Source organism: Suricata suricatta, chromosome 2 (genome assembly GCF_006229205.1).
Source record: "Suricata suricatta isolate VVHF042 chromosome 2, meerkat_22Aug2017_6uvM2_HiC, whole genome shotgun sequence".
NCBI classification, from domain to species: Eukaryota; Metazoa; Chordata; class Mammalia; order Carnivora; family Herpestidae; genus Suricata; species Suricata suricatta.
In genome coordinates this window covers 80,923,883-80,939,861 of record NC_043701.1, presented here as the reverse complement: position 1 = coordinate 80,939,861, position 15,979 = coordinate 80,923,883, and the positions used below count along the sequence as shown (strand labels likewise).

General features: G+C 35.3%; 1 protein-coding gene across 1 annotated transcript in view; it reads right to left on the bottom strand.

Moving 5' to 3' along the window:
- The window catches only part of PPP1R9A (protein phosphatase 1 regulatory subunit 9A), a 314,086-nt gene that overhangs the window by 98,519 nt on the left and 199,588 nt on the right, over positions 1–15,979 (bottom strand). The window contains exon 5 of the mRNA XM_029918866.1: positions 9,692–9,955. Coding sequence (XP_029774726.1) covers positions 9,692–9,955 — 264 coding nt within the window. The remainder of the gene's footprint in view (positions 1–9,691; positions 9,956–15,979) is intronic.

The window sequence follows — 15,979 nt, the reverse complement described above, 5'->3', positions numbered from 1 at the left end:
GACCAAATCAACTGATATTTGTGCACAGTTATGGTTTCTATTTTAGACATCATCTCCAACTGAAATGACATGTATGTACTCAAATCATCCTTTAAGATCTTTTTAAAATTTTTTTTCTGTTTTTAATTTATTTTTGAGAGACAGAGAGAGACAGCGCGAGCAGGGGAGGGTCATAGAGAGAGGGAGACACAGAATCTAAAGCAGGCTTCAGGCTCTGAGCTGTCAGCACAGAGCCTGACAGCAGGCTCGAACCCACAAAACATGAGATTATGACCTGAACCGAAGTTGGGCGCTTAACAGAGCCACCCAGGCGCCCCTAAGATCTTTAAAGAAAATAATATTTTTTTCTGGCTACTTTATAAATTTGTTTACTGTGCTTCAACAAAGAATGGCTGTGATCTTTTTATTTTTAGCTATAAAGGAAGAGGTAACCAAAGCCAAACTGTATTGGATATTTAAATTTAAAAACTAGGTATCTTCTAAGGTTATAATAATCAAATAAAGGCTAAAACTAAAATATAGAATTAGGATTTATGCGTTCAGCATGGCTTTTTTCTAGTGCTTCAAACAATCATCTTGCTTTGATGTGGATTATTCTAGTAAGAACTGCTCCCCCTCCTCAGGCTGAGATATGAGAGGGAAAGTCAGATACATCAGGTCTCCCTTTTGTTTTCATTTATTATCAGACCAAGCCATGTCCATGCACTGTCCGTTAGAGTTTAAATGAGAGATTATATAGATTTCATTTGATTAGTTTATTGAATTCTCTGGTGAGCTGTCAAACAAAAAATAAACAACTATAAAATTGCACTTATAATTTGCTGAATTGAAATCATAAAGATCCTACATGTTTAGTGTAAATGATGTGAGAGGTTATGGTGGAAAATGATAAGTTATGAGTGTCTTATTTTTCAGACACGTTATTCTAATAAAAGTGATATACTTGTCAAAAATGGCACTAAAATGATGTCAAAACTTAAAAAATGTTTAATATAGAATGAAGCAAGTCTGTAAAATGAAGAGCCATAAGAGGATATAGTTATTAGTTTTTATATAATCAATTCTTTAAGATAAGATTTTTAACAAATATTAATATTTGAAAACCTAAATGATATAATTAAAAATAAGAAAAATAGATACATAACATCTATTCTCATTATACTGGAGTCTTGGATCACAAGATCACATGGTACTTTTAAACATTTTTGTAAAAAAGGTCTCATTCTTTTCTGTTTGATCACATTTTATGTCCTTACTCTGAACTTGCTAGCTTTTAAAACACTTGATTTAATTACTTTCACTAAGATTTGCTGTTACTCTCTAAAGGCACAAGTCCTACAAAACAAGGTTTTGACTCTTTGTACTTGGATACTTGTTCATATTTTTCCTTTCTATATTGGGGTTTGGATTAATATAATAGTACTCTTTATTTAGCTTAAAAAATTTTTTTAATTCATCTAGGAAAACGTTTGCGTTTAAAAGCTAGACCTTTCTCAGAGGCGCCTGGGTGGCTCAGTCAGTTAAGCGTCAGACCTCGGCTCAGGTTATGATCTCATAGTTCATGAGCTCGAGCCTGGCGCCAGGCTCTGTGCTGACAGCTCAGAGCCTGGAACCTGCTATGGTTTCTGTGTCTCCCTCTCTCTCTGCTCCTGCCCCACTCATGTCTCTCTCTCTCTCTCTCAAAAACAAATAAACATGAAAAAAATTTTTAAAAAGCTCTGACTGACTTATTTCACTTAGCACAATACCCTCCAGTTCTATTTACGTTGGTGCAAATGGCATGATTTCATTCCTTCACATTGCCCTGTAGTACTCCATTGTATATATACACCACATCTTCTTTATTCATTCACCAGTTGATGGACATTTGGGCTCTTTCCATAATTTGGCTATTGTTGACAGTGCCGCTATAAACATTGGGGTACATGTGCCCACATATGTTTTCACTCATATGTGGAGCTTGAGGAACTTAACCATGGGGTAAGGGAAGGGGAAAAGACAGAAAGAGAGAGGGAGGCAAACCATTAGAGACTCTTAAATACAGAGAACAACTGAGGGTTGATGTGGAAGGTAGGGAGAGGGGAAAATGGGTGCTGGGCATTGAGGAGGGCACTTGTTGGGATGAGCACTGGGTGATGTATGTAAGCGACGAATCACAGGAATCTACCCCCGAAACCAAGAGTGCACTTTATACACTGTATGTTAGCCAACCTGACAATAAATTATATTTAAAAAACCTAGACGTTAAATATCTAGATCTGAAATATTTAAACTTAAGTGTAAGCACTACTTCTTTGCAATGAATTTTCTATCTAACCCAAGTTCTAATTATAAAAACTTTTCCCTACCACTATATTTCAATATAGTAGTTGAATTTCAAAAGCAGTTGAATTCTTAAACAAACTGTGAGATCATGACCTAAGCTGAAGTTGGACACTCAACCAACTGAGCCACCCAATTGCCCTGAAAACTCCACTGTTTCTAATCTTTTTTTCACCACCAGTTGTTGTTGACAATATATTTACATGTGTATGCTTATGTACACATGTTTATAGATATACATTTATATTATATTATAGATGTACATTTATGGTAAGCATATTTATATACACACCCATATATATAATTTAAAGGTTATACTATCCATGGTCCCAAATCCATAGTGGCTGCTCCTTGTGTCTGTCTATAAGGGAGTAATGTAAACACAAAATCTACAAGGACTGAGGATTCCCATGAATAGGGCGATGCCCTCACTGCCCTCCATTACAAATGGCAGTCCGTTAAAGTCAAGACTCTGAGAAAATGTGAAACTCTCAATTTCCCTTTGTGCTGTAATGGCCACAAAAACCTCTTATTAAAATGATGTGAATGAAGCAAAAATATTTCAAGACTTGATGCATTTCAAATGAAAATCTCAGATACACCAATTAAGTAAAAATTTTGCTTAATTTTCATATTTAGAAATTACATACCCATTGGACTACTAAGTTTTTATCTAAAGGATAGAAAATGGTTATTCAAAGGGGCAGATGCACCACAATGTTTAAAGCAGCATTCTCAACAATAGTCAAACTATGGAAAGAGCCCAAATGTCCATCGACTGACAAACAGATAAATAAGATGAGGTATGTGTACACAATGGAATACTACTCAGTCATCAAAAGAATGAAATCTTGCCATTTGCAAAAATGTGAATGGAACTAGAGTGTAATATGCTAAGTGAAATAAGTCAATTAGAGAAAGACAAAATACCATTGATTTTACTCATATGTGGAATTTAAAAAACAAAACAGATGAACATAGGGGAAGGGAAAGAAAAACAAAATGAGATAAAAGTAGAGAGAGAGGCAAACCATAAAAGACTCTTACATATAAGGAACCAACTGAGGGCTGATGGAAGGGGAGGGCAGAGGAGTGGGAAGATGAGCTAAATAGGTCATGGGCATTAAGGAGGCACTTTTTGGGATGAGTGCTGGGTGTTGTATGTAAGCGACAAGTCACTAAATTCTACTCCTGATACCAATACTACACTATACGTTAACTTATATAAAAATAAATAACATATAAAAAAATAAATAACTATATACACACATACAAGCTAAGGTAAAAAAAGTCAGGAAATATTAGAATAGAATGTAAATGTTATAAGAAATTATATAGCAAAAAAGGAAAGGCAGAAAGAATAGGAAGTAGCTAGGAATGTAAGTGCACTAAATTTGCTTACTTTTTAATTTTTTATTATTTTTAATTTTTTTAATGTTTATTTATTTTTTAGAGACAGATACAGAGCATGAGTGGGGGAGAAGCAAAGAGAGGGAGACAGAGAATCCGAAGCAGGCTTCAGGCTCTGAGCTGTCAGCACAGACCCCAATGCAGGACTCAAATCCTCAAATTATGAGATCATGACCTGAGTCTGATGCTTAATTGACCGGCCACCCAGATTCCTTTGCTTACCTTTTTAAAGCAGAAAGGTAATGATTATTTTATCTAAACGATAAATCTAAAAATAGGAGTTGAATGATAAAATAATTTAGTTTTTAGCTTCCTCTAACAGAACAAAATTGCAAAGCAATATGAATACTATAAGCCCACATGTGTAAGAGTGTCATGTATAGGAAGTATCTGGAATGGCATACACCAAACTGTTCATAGTGGTTTCTTTAGGGAATTGGGTCCATATGTGAGAGTGGGTGTGTATGTGTAGAGGGGGAGGTGGTCTCGGGCAAGGAAAATAGTAGAGTTTTACCGCTTGATTTTTTTTGGACAAGTATGCCGTAATTTCACAATATAAAAAAAATAAGCAAACACCAGTGAAAAAAAAAAAAAGGGGGGGGTAGGAGGAGGGCTCCTGGGTGGCTTAGTTGGTTGAGAGTCGACTCTTGATTTCAGCTCAGGTAGTGATCCCAGGATCATGGGATCAAGTCCTGCTTCAGGCTCTGTGCTGAGCACGGAGCCTGCTTAGGATTCTTTCTCAGGGACACCTGAGAGGCTCAATCGGTTAAGATCCAACTTGGACTCAGGTCATGAATTCATGGCTCACGAGTTCAGGTCTCACATCTGGCTCTGTGTTCACAGCTCAGAGCCTGGATCCTGCTTTGGATTCCATGTCTCCCTCTCTCTCTGGCCCTCCCCCACTCACGCTCTGTCTCTCTGTGTCTTTCTCTCTCCCAAAACTAAAATAAATACAAAAACATTTTTAAAAAGTATTTCTTTCTGTCCCTATCCCTGCTCTTTTTCTCTCCAAAGTAAAAAAAGTAAAATAAGTAAAAAAGAAATTACATGTCCAGGTATGACTCCAAAATAAACAAGTGCATATTTATTTAAAAATCTCATTATTCATTTATATTTTTCTTTTGAATGTTATGACCTCTTCCAAAATGGACAGGGCAATATTTAAGATTTTCAGATTAATTTATTTTATGTGTAACTACAATTCCTCCAAAACCCTCACCTCCAGAAGTGTCATATGGCTCAGTGTCAAAAAGTTGTTAAAAACATATGCTAAGGCACCTGGGTGGCTCAGTAGGTTAAGCGTTCAACTTCGGCTCAGATCATGATCTCGTGGTTTGTGGGTTCATGACCCATGTTGGGCTCTGCGCTGACAGCTCAGACCCTGTAGCCTGCTTCAGATTCTGTGTGTGGGTCTCTCTCTCTCTGCCCTCCCCTGCTCGTGCTCTGTCTCTCTCTCTCTCAAAAATAAAATAAACATTAAAAAACAAAATAAAACAAAAAAAAAACCCAAAACAAAACCAAAACATATGTTAAGGATAAAGCATGATGAATGCATAGTTATTGATCATATAGCAGTACCTGTAAGAAATCATTTAAAGTTTAATGTAAACGGCCCTGAAAAATAAATACATAATTTATTAGAAATATCTCATACTGAAGCACAATCTCTCCCCCGTAACGTCATTTTCCTCTAACTATTGTTCTCCAGTACTAGGATGGCTGTCTGGAGTAAAAAGAATAAGTCTTTTTCCAGAGTTCACTTTTTCAAATGCTTTGCAATTGTTACTATGTCTTCTCAAAATTTTGTTTTAGGCAAAAGTTGGCAGGATCTTCAATTTTTATATATGGAAGGAAACAATGTTTAGACCTCTCACTATCCTGGTCAGTCTTTACTAAAAAATCTCAAATTCTTCAGGGTTCTTCTTAAGACAGGGTATATAACATTAAACAAATACTGTTTTTTGTGATATAACATTAATCAGTCTGTCTGTCCATCTATCTGTCCAACCAGTTATTGATCACTACTTAACAGGCCGCCTCTACAATGAACCCAAGTGATCTCTGGCTCCTGATGTTTGTGTCTTGTGTCATTCTCTCCCCTCGGGTATAAGAGGGACTTGTTACCTTCTTTTATCAAATGAAATACAAAACTAATGGACTGGCACTTTGTATATTAAGTTATAAAAAGATGACAGATTCCATCTTGGGTACTGTATTGGATCACTTCCTCTGGGAAATTCAGTCTCCATGTTGTGAGGCATCCCTGTAGGGAAGCTCTCAGGAAAAAGCTGGAAAGTCAATTCCAGAAACTATGAGATAAATAAAATGTTTGTTGTTTCAAGTCACAAAATTTTGAGGCAATATGTTTTACAACAATAGGTACACTAAAGTCATTTGCATAATGGTACACAAGATTGGAAAGGTCTGTAGACCTTCTAAAAAAGTTCTTAAAATTCCATTTCATATCCATGTCTGAATAAGGAAAAGGGTCCAGACAAGAACTTAATATAGACTTTTTTTTCTGGTAAGAAATTAATAATAAGTTTTTTTTTACATAAAAGTATATAGCACAGTAACACATACATATTGCTGAGGAAATTCAGTTTGACTATATCTGCCTTTCCTAAGTGGACACTGTCCTCCCTTCTAAATCACCATCACCATGAGTGTAACTAGTTAGCATGGTGCTATTTAAGTTAATCATAACTGTTAGCATACAGTAAAAAAAATCAGTTTTATTGAGGTCAAATTTATATATAATAAAATTCACCAAATTTATATTGTATAATGAGTTTTCACAAATATATATATGTGTATATATATATATATCTGTATCACAAATACAATAACCACAATATAGCACATTCTCATTGCCTCAAAAATATTCCCTCTTGGGGCGCCTGGGTGGCTCAGTCGGTTGAGCATCCGGCTTCAGCTCGGGTCATGATCTCACAGTTCATGGGTTCGAGCCCTGCGTAGGGCTCTGTGCTGACAGCTCAGAGCCTGAAGCCTGCTTCGGATTCTGTGTCTCCCTCTATCTCTGACCCTCCCCTACTCGCACTGTCTCTGTCTCTCAAAAATAAATTAAAACCATAAAAAAAATTATTAAAAAAAATATTCCCTCTTAAATGCTTGCAATTTTCAGTACAAAAGTTTTTCTGTCTGCCTTCTTTTGGTCAACATAATAGTTCTGCCAGTAAAATATGATCCTGAATATATTGGTAATTTGCTTCTTTGTATTGTTAAGAAATATTTCATTACATAGGATACAATAGGATTTGTATATCCTTTATCTGGTAAAGGACATTTGAGTTGTGTCTAGCTCTTAGGAACAAAGCTCCTATGAATATGTAAGTATGAGTCGTTGGGTAGATATAGGTTTTTATTGCTCTTGAATACATAGCTAAGAATAGAACGGCTGGCTGGTATGGTAAGTACACGCTTAGCTTTACAAGAACCTGCCAAACTGTTCTGCAAAGTGGCTGTGCTATTTTGTACTCCTGCTGGCAGTGAATGAATGTTAAGTCTGCTCCACATCCTTGTCAATGCATAGTATTATCAGTCTTTTACGTTTCAGCCATACTAGTGGGTGTGTGGTAGCACTTCATTGTGGATTTCATTTGCATTTCCCCAATGATTAATGATGTTGAGCAGTGTTTCATGTGCTTATCTGTAGATCTTCTTTGGTAAAGTGTCTCTTTAATTGATTTGCACATTTTTAATAGGGTTATATATCTTCCTACTGAATTATAAGACTTCTTCATATCTTCCAAATAAGAGTCCTTTATCAGATAATTGTTTTGCAAATATTGTCCTTAGCTTGCGTTTTCATTTTCTTAACGGTATTGTTTGAACAAATGTTTTAAAATTTTGATGTAGTTTAATTTATCATGTCTTTATTTTATATTTCTTGCTTTTGTGTCTTAAAAGATCTTTGATTAACCCAAGGTCACAAAGACTTTTGCCTGTTGTCCAGAAATTTTATAGTTTTAGCTGTTGCACTTAGATCTATGATCTTGAGTTAATTTTTGTATACACTGTGGAGCAAAGGTCAAGTGCTTTTGTTTTTTATAAGTGTGGCTATTCAATTGTCCATGCACCATCTGTTGAAAAGACTATTAATTTCCCCCATTGAATTACTTTGATGCATTTATCAAAAATCAATTATTCATATCCAGGCATGTGTATATTGGAACTCTCTTTTCTGTTCCATTAATCTACATTCCATCCTTTTGCTACACAAGACTGCTGTGATTAGTGTGTCTTTGAGGCAGTGAAAGTTCTCTGACTTGTTCTTTGTTAAAAATATTAATTTCTACAAAAAACTTTATGGAGATTTTCACTTAGATTGTGATTAGTATGCAGATTTGGAAAACACTGGAATTTTTAAAACCTTGAATATTCTGATCCATGAACATGGTCTTTTGGTTCATTCATTTAGGTTGTCTTTATTTAGTCTCAAAAATATTTTGCTAAGGTTGTCAACATATCGTGTCAGGTATTAAATATTTCATATTTCTGATGCTCTAATAAAAGTTATTTTTTAAATTTAGTTATTTATTTTGAGAGAGACAGAGACAGTGTGACTGGGGGAAAAGCAGAGAGAGAAGGAGAGAGAATCCCAATCAGGCTCTGTATTGTCAGTGCAGAGACCCATATTGGGCTCAAACTCATAAAATCATGAGAAAATGACCTGAGCCGAAATCAAAAGTCAGAAGTTTAACCAACTGAGCCACCCAGGCACCCCACAGAAGTTGTTTTCAATCTGCACTTTCAATTATTTGTTGCTGCTAGTACACAGAGCAGAACTGATTTGTGTATATCAACCTATTCCGGTAATCTTATTTGACTCACTTACTATTAGTAGCATCTTTCATAGATTCATTGGGATTTTCTACAGAGATCACCATGTTGTCTGTGGATAAAGGGTTTTATTTCTTTTCCAATCAAAAATGCTTTCTATTTCTTATTGTTGCCTCACTGACCTAGCTATGGCCCATAACACAATACTGAGTAGAAGTGGTAAAAGTGGACACCCTTACATTGTTCTTATACTAAAGAGAAAGCATTTGGTCTCCCATGATTAAGTATGATATTTATTATAGGTTTCACTTAAATGCTATTTATTACAATGAGGAAATTCCCTTATATTTCAAGTGTTCTGAGAGTTTTCTGTGATCTACATCTAATGAAATGAGCATACAATTATTCTCCATTTTTTGATCAGTATGGAAAATGCCATAGGTTGAATTTCAAACATTAATTCAAGCATGCATTCCAAAAAAGTCTCTTAGCCGTAATGTATTATCCTTTTTATATGTTCCTGACTTTAATCTGTTAAAATTTTATTAAGGACTTTTGTATCTACATTCATGAAAAATATTGGCATGTAATGATTTTTATTTTAAATGTTTTTTTCTGACTTTAATGGTAATACTGACCTCACAAATATAGTTGAGATGTGTTTTTTCTTCTATACTCAGGAAGAATTTGTATAGAATTTGTGTTATTTCTCCCTCCAATGTTGGGTAAGATTCATCAATAAAACAAACTGGAACTGGAATTTTCTTTGCTGGAAAACTTTAACTCTGAATTCATCTTCATCTGTACAATCACACCCATGCACGCACTATTTTTTCTTGAGTGAGCTTTGCTACTTTGTGATAGTATTGTCTTGGAAGAAACTTAACCATTTATTCTAAGTTGCAGTTATCAGCATGAAGTTCCTCTTAATATTGGCTAATCCTTGCACTATATGTAAGGTCTGTAATGATGTCCTCTCTTTGGGTCTAACTTGTATCTTCTGATATAAATTATCCCAAACCTTATAGACAGTTTATCTTTCATAGTTTCTCTGAGTCAAGAATTCAGGAGACACTTGACTGGGCAGTTCTGCTTGGAGCTTCTCACTAAGTTCAGTCAAATGCTGAGCAGGGCTGCAGTCACTTGAAGGCTTTACCGAGGCTGGGGGATCTCCTTCCAAGGTGGCCCCCTCATAGGGCTGGCAACTCGGTGCTGGCTGTTAGCAGGCGTCAGTTCTTCCCTGTGTGAGCGTCTCCAGAAGGCTGTCTGATATGGTAGCTGGATTTCTCCAGAGCTGGTGATCCAGAAAACCAAGGCAGAAGCCACATGCCTTTTATGGTGTACCCTCAGAAGTGACACATCACTACTTTCCTTCATACTCCACTCATCAAGGCTGATCAGGAGATAATGTGGTGGAGGACTGAACAAGAGAGGCAATAGTGGGAAAGAGGATCATCAGAGGATCATTTGATGAATGCTATGTAGAAGACATGGTAATGTGATAGAAACTGACTTGGACAGCATAAATAGCGTAATATAAGAAGAATTCATTTATTGAAAAAGTGATTTTTGAACTGAGACCTAATGAGATGGAATCAGCTAAGTAAAGATCATATAATTTATTTTTGCAGGAGACAGAGAATGGTACAAAAGATAACAATTTGAAAAGATTACATCTGATGTGCCACATGAAATTTAATTAAATTTGAAAGCCACATGAAGATCTCAAGTAGGAAGGTGAATAATTCTCAAGGCTGGGTAAGAGAGGACAAACTTTAAGTAGAAAAAGGAAACAGAGAATAGGTCAGAACAGCTCAGAAAGGCCATGGCTTAAAAATAAATTGGTAACGTGAAAGATAAAATTAAGAAAACTCTTAGAATATATTAACAAAAATGTAAGCAGATGGAGATCAGAGATAGAAGATGCTAGATGATACGGCCAAGATATCTAATCCCTATTTAATACTGGGCTGAGAAGAGAAGACCAAGACAATGAAAAATAAAGAAAATAATAAAAGAAATTTCCCAAATTCAAGTGTTCAGATGGAGTCCCAAGTGTAATTACACAAAACAAACAAACACAGATCTAGTTACAGCCTGATAAAAATTTCAAAAATCAAATTAAGGGGGGAGGAGGGAATCCCAAACAGAAAACCATAAAGGACCACAACTCAGATTAACACTAAATTTCCCTTTACCAATTGTAGACATTAAAAGACAAAGGAAAATGTCTTCGTAATACTGAAAGAAAAGGATTTTGAACCTCAAATACCATACCTGGTCATATGTAAGGGCAAGGTAATCCATTTTCAGACATGCAAGCCCCCCGGCAGCTACGTACGACCCAGAGGAAAACAAGAAGCTAGAAATAAACTAAATCAGGTTCCATTGGAACCTTTATGCCTGGGAAAGCCTCCCTTACAATGACACATAAATTACATCTCATTTTCTATCAATTCAGTCATACTACTTGATTCTGAACTGAATAATATTTTCATAATGATAACATTATAAATACTGCTTATTGGTTTTAATTTTTTGAATGAACTTACAGAAAAACTACCCATGACAATTATAGCTATGTGTTAGAAATTAAATGTTATAAAGACTTGCAAAAGTTTCTTTTTTAATTTTTTTAATGTTTTTTATTTATTTTTGAAAGACAAAGAGAGATAGTGCGAGCAGGGGAGGGTCAGAGAGAGAGGGAGATACAGAATCGGAAGCAGGCTCCAGGTCTGAACTGTCAGCACAGAGCCCAATGCGGGTTCGAACCCATGAACCATGAGATCATGACCCGAGCCGAAGCCGGATGCTTAACTGACTGAGCCACCCAGGTGCCCCGCAAAAGTTTTTAAACTGAAAATTTTATAACAAACAATTATTAAATTTTCACCTAAAATTGAAAAATCAAAAAATGATGAAAAGATTTATATTGGTACTTCCAAAGAATTACAGAGAAACTGGTAACAATGGTCTCCTCTGCAGACTGAAAGGCCCTGTGCCTTTGTTAGAAATGGCTATAAAATTGACTCTGTTTTCCAGCAATCTACATGAACATATAAGAAGGGATCAGACTTTCAGAAGAAAACAATAATCACTAATATTTCATTGAATTCCAACTTTTTGTGGGCATTCATTACATGTATCAACTTATTTAAACTCATCACCAATGTATGGGGTAGGTACTATCATGACACCCATTTTATAGGTGAAGAGACTACAGCACACAAAGATTGTAACACTTCCATAAACTCATATATCTAAGTAGTTAAGCCAGAATCTGAATCCATGAGGTCTGGTTTCATGTGAAAAAAGGCAGTTACTAGAGAAAGACATTTATTCCTAGTACTAAGAGCATAGAGAAATATCAATGAATACACTCAATAATACTTAAGAGTCTGTAACAGAATTAGCTGTATTATTTTACCTTTCCTCTAGCTTTACTATAATTCAAATACATTTTTCTTCTTGTCCACAGAAATATAACATAAGAGATTGAGTCAAATGTCTACATTTGGGATATCTGTGGCAAAACAACGTGTGTGTGTGTGTGTGTGTGTGTATGTATATGTACTTGTGCAAAATATGTATGTATATACATACACGTCCAAAATAACAGTATATATATATATAACATGTATATATACATACATGTCCAAAATAGCCAAATATCAAAACTATCCAAATATCCATATATGTATATGTGTGTATATATATGTATATATGTATATCCATATTAAAAATATCCAAAAATAAATGGAAGGTAGTTTGTATAATTTTGAATTAGTCTCCTAATATCTAGTTCCTACCTTCTTTCCATGAGTATATAACCAGTAATTTTATGTCTTTCAAACTAATTATTATTTTTTCTAATGACTTTATAATTTCAAATTTAAAAGTATTTTCCCCATAACTTTACATGGACCAATAGACATAAGGCTCTTTTAAGGATCTCCAAGAAAAGCATCATTTAGTAAGTTCTGATATAAGAATGAATTGTAAGTAAGTGGATAAACCTGCTGATTCAAATGATCTTAATCTCTACTATTTAAATTATTTTTCACATAATGCAGGATCTGATAACAAGAGTAGAAATTTTCTAACTTTTTAGCTATATTACATTTGGCAAGTTACAGTCGATCAACCACCAAAAAGATAATAGGTTTTTAAATAACTTAGAACATTTTCTCTTTAAGTTTTCACCAGGTAAAACTGAAATGTATAATAAATATGCTCAAATAAAATATATAATAAATATGGTCAAATAAAAAATTTTATGGAACATACAATAGAAACATACTAAATAGTAGGAATCTAAAGTCAAAAGGAGAGCAGTAAATGTGCTATGTAATATGTATTATATAGCATGAGACCACCTGGATTGATAAAGTACTCATCTTCAGAACTGCTTAGAGCATGGTATGAACCTTGGTCAGAGCTGGAAAGTGTACTAGGGACAAATGATGCTTTGCAAATATGGGTCCATGAACAGTTTCAAGGCAAGACAGACTAACTTGTCAAAACTGTTTGGTAATAATAACTGGATTTATAACATCTACCTGGATTTGGTAGAATCTACGGGTTGTCAATGATCAGTGAGAAATCCCTACCATACATAGACTTTGCACTTCTTGATACCAAGAGAGTCATGCCCATGACTGTGGTGGTTTAGAATCTGGAGACTGACACGTCCTCTGAGGGCCAGTAGAAGGATGAGTCTGAGTCCTCCATGCCCACCTGGCTAACGTTCATCTTTCTCCTGCTGTTCCCATATTGCATCATTTCTGACTACAAACTACTTGAATCCTGTGGGTCCTTTCCTAATCAATTACATAATCACACAGTATCAACACAGTACTTACAGTGAGTGCTTGGTTTGAAGCAATATCAGTAAAATGAAGGAAATAATAATCATTTACCAGAACTACTTGTTATCCATGGCTTAATATATGCTTTAACTCATATAAATGATGTAGAGTTGAAAAACATATATATATCCTTGAAAGTTATAACATTATAATACTTGTAATTTCTCTAGAGAGGTAAAAATGTCATTTTAATGTTAATAGTATTAGGTCATAAACTCAGGTATTGTAATTTTTACTTTAATAGAATAAAGTAGACTGAGGTCAGATAGAAAATGATTCTGTTAGCAGGAATGAAGTCACAGAACTTCACTGTGTGATTTTGAGTCATATCCAAATGCTGACACCAATTTCATACACATTTCAAGGAAATAAGTAAAAATCTTGACCTCCAACACTTAAATAATCACCGTTCAAATCTCAGTTTTGTTTTCCACATCAGCTCTAGCTTCCCGTCTTTCTTCTACTTGGATCTTTAGACCCATGGCTTCCATATGCTCCTCCCAGATCTGTGCCTAGAAGTTAGGAAAAACTCAGACTAACTTGACTAATTTTGTAGATATCCTTTATTGAAAATAAATTTTAGTAACCACTAAAATGTGAAAGCAAAGTCACCAATTAATAAGAAATACAAGACCATGCATATTTTAAATTCTCAGTTTTAAAAAGTTCATTGAAAATACAGATCTAGATTTGGATCCTGTTTTTGTATTAATACTTTATAAAGAACTACCACCTAAAATATATTCAGAAAATTCAAATATTATCTTTAATAAATGAAAATTGAGAAAAGACTTTTTCCTTATATTCAATTAACTAAGGCCCTGCGTTAGATAATGGGGGGAGACAAAGGGGACCAAAGGTCACATTTCAGTATTAAGATCTGTGCAAAGTGAACGAGGAAATAGAATGTATGCCTTTAAAATACGAAAGTAGGATGCATTTTCACCTCAAGGTCAAAAAACTAGTATGAATGTTGAGTGTTACCAGGAAGAGATCTACTAGGCAAGACAGGTCAAGGAGGAGTTCCCCAGGGCAAAGGGTCTGAAATATGTTCTTCATGATAAATAGATTCTAAACAGAAGACAGTCTTTTAAACAGAAAAAATGGCAGAGAAAAAGGTGCAATAATCAAACGATAACTCACAAGGCACATTTGAAGGAATATGACTGTACCAGTCCGACTGTACCAAAGCACAGACAGAGAGAGAGGTCTGTGGTAAGACTGGGTGATGGAAGATTTTTAATATCTAGATAAAGAGCTTAGATTCTGTACAGAAGGCCACTGAAGGTTTCTGGAGAAGAGAGGCACATAATGGTTGCAGAATTATTATTTCTACCCACAGGTGTTGTATCTTCCAGAGCCAGTTACACAGAATGAGTCAACTCCTTTTTCCATGATAGAGAGACCTTCCTAGATTTGAAAATTGCTATTATTTTCCTACACTAGGAGGAAACATAAAAGGGAGATATTGAAGAAGGGAACACTGCAATCAGGGGAGAGTCAAGAAGTCATCTGCAATTTGTACAAGGCTTGAAGGACAGGGATGGCTAGCATTTCATGTAACTATAAACAACTGGAAAATGTTCTTATAAAAAAAAGAAAAAAGGAAAACAATCTTCTAACTTTAATGTATCTATCACTCACTTTAAAATTCACTTCAAAGCCTAATTGGGGCAACTTTCAAGGCAATTTCTATAGTGACACAGGAAAATGCTGTCCCAAGAACAGACAACAATCTGCAGAAGGACAACAGCATGTCCCCATGAAGCTTCAGACAGGTTTGCACCTATGCTCTTCCAATGGCGTCACATCCTCTTCTCAGGACGATGCGTCGTCTTGGAGCACCAACACAGCACCCATAAAAGTCTCTGATGGATTGATTTCTTACAACATTTCCTTCCGCATTAAAGGATATTTTCCAAATGAAACAGTCTAAATTCTAAAACTTAAACTCATGTTTGTGCAACATAAAGCATGCTGCAATACATGCAATATGAACTCACTGATACTTTCAAAAGATTTGTCAGGTCTAGGCTGCGGACAGCACTGAAACATTTGGATACTTACCCATACTAAATAATGTCTCCTACATGCTCCTTCGTAGGATTGATGGAACAGTATTAAGACATAAGAAACACTATATTTAAAAACAAATACCTTATGGGGGCAGCTGGGGGGCTCAGTCAGTTAAGTGTCCAACTAACTGTTGGTTTCAGCTCAGGTCATGGTCTACTAGTTCATGAATTCGAACCCCATGCTGGGCTTTGTGCTATTAGCACAGATTCTTGGGATTCTCTCTCCCTCTCTCTCTGCCCCTCTCTGGCTCACTTGCTCATTCTCTTTCTCTCTCAAAATAAATACATACATGTATACATACATAAATGCCCTATGACCAAATAAAATGGATTTCTTACACTGACCGTAGCTGGCTCAGGACTACATTCTTATTTGTTTTCCAAGCTACAATTTTCAAAACCCCAGAACTGGATATAAATTTCAAGGTCCAAAACAATGTACCCTCTGTCCTATTAAATTGGCAAAGTTATAGTTTACCAAAGATTAGTCCTATAAAGTCT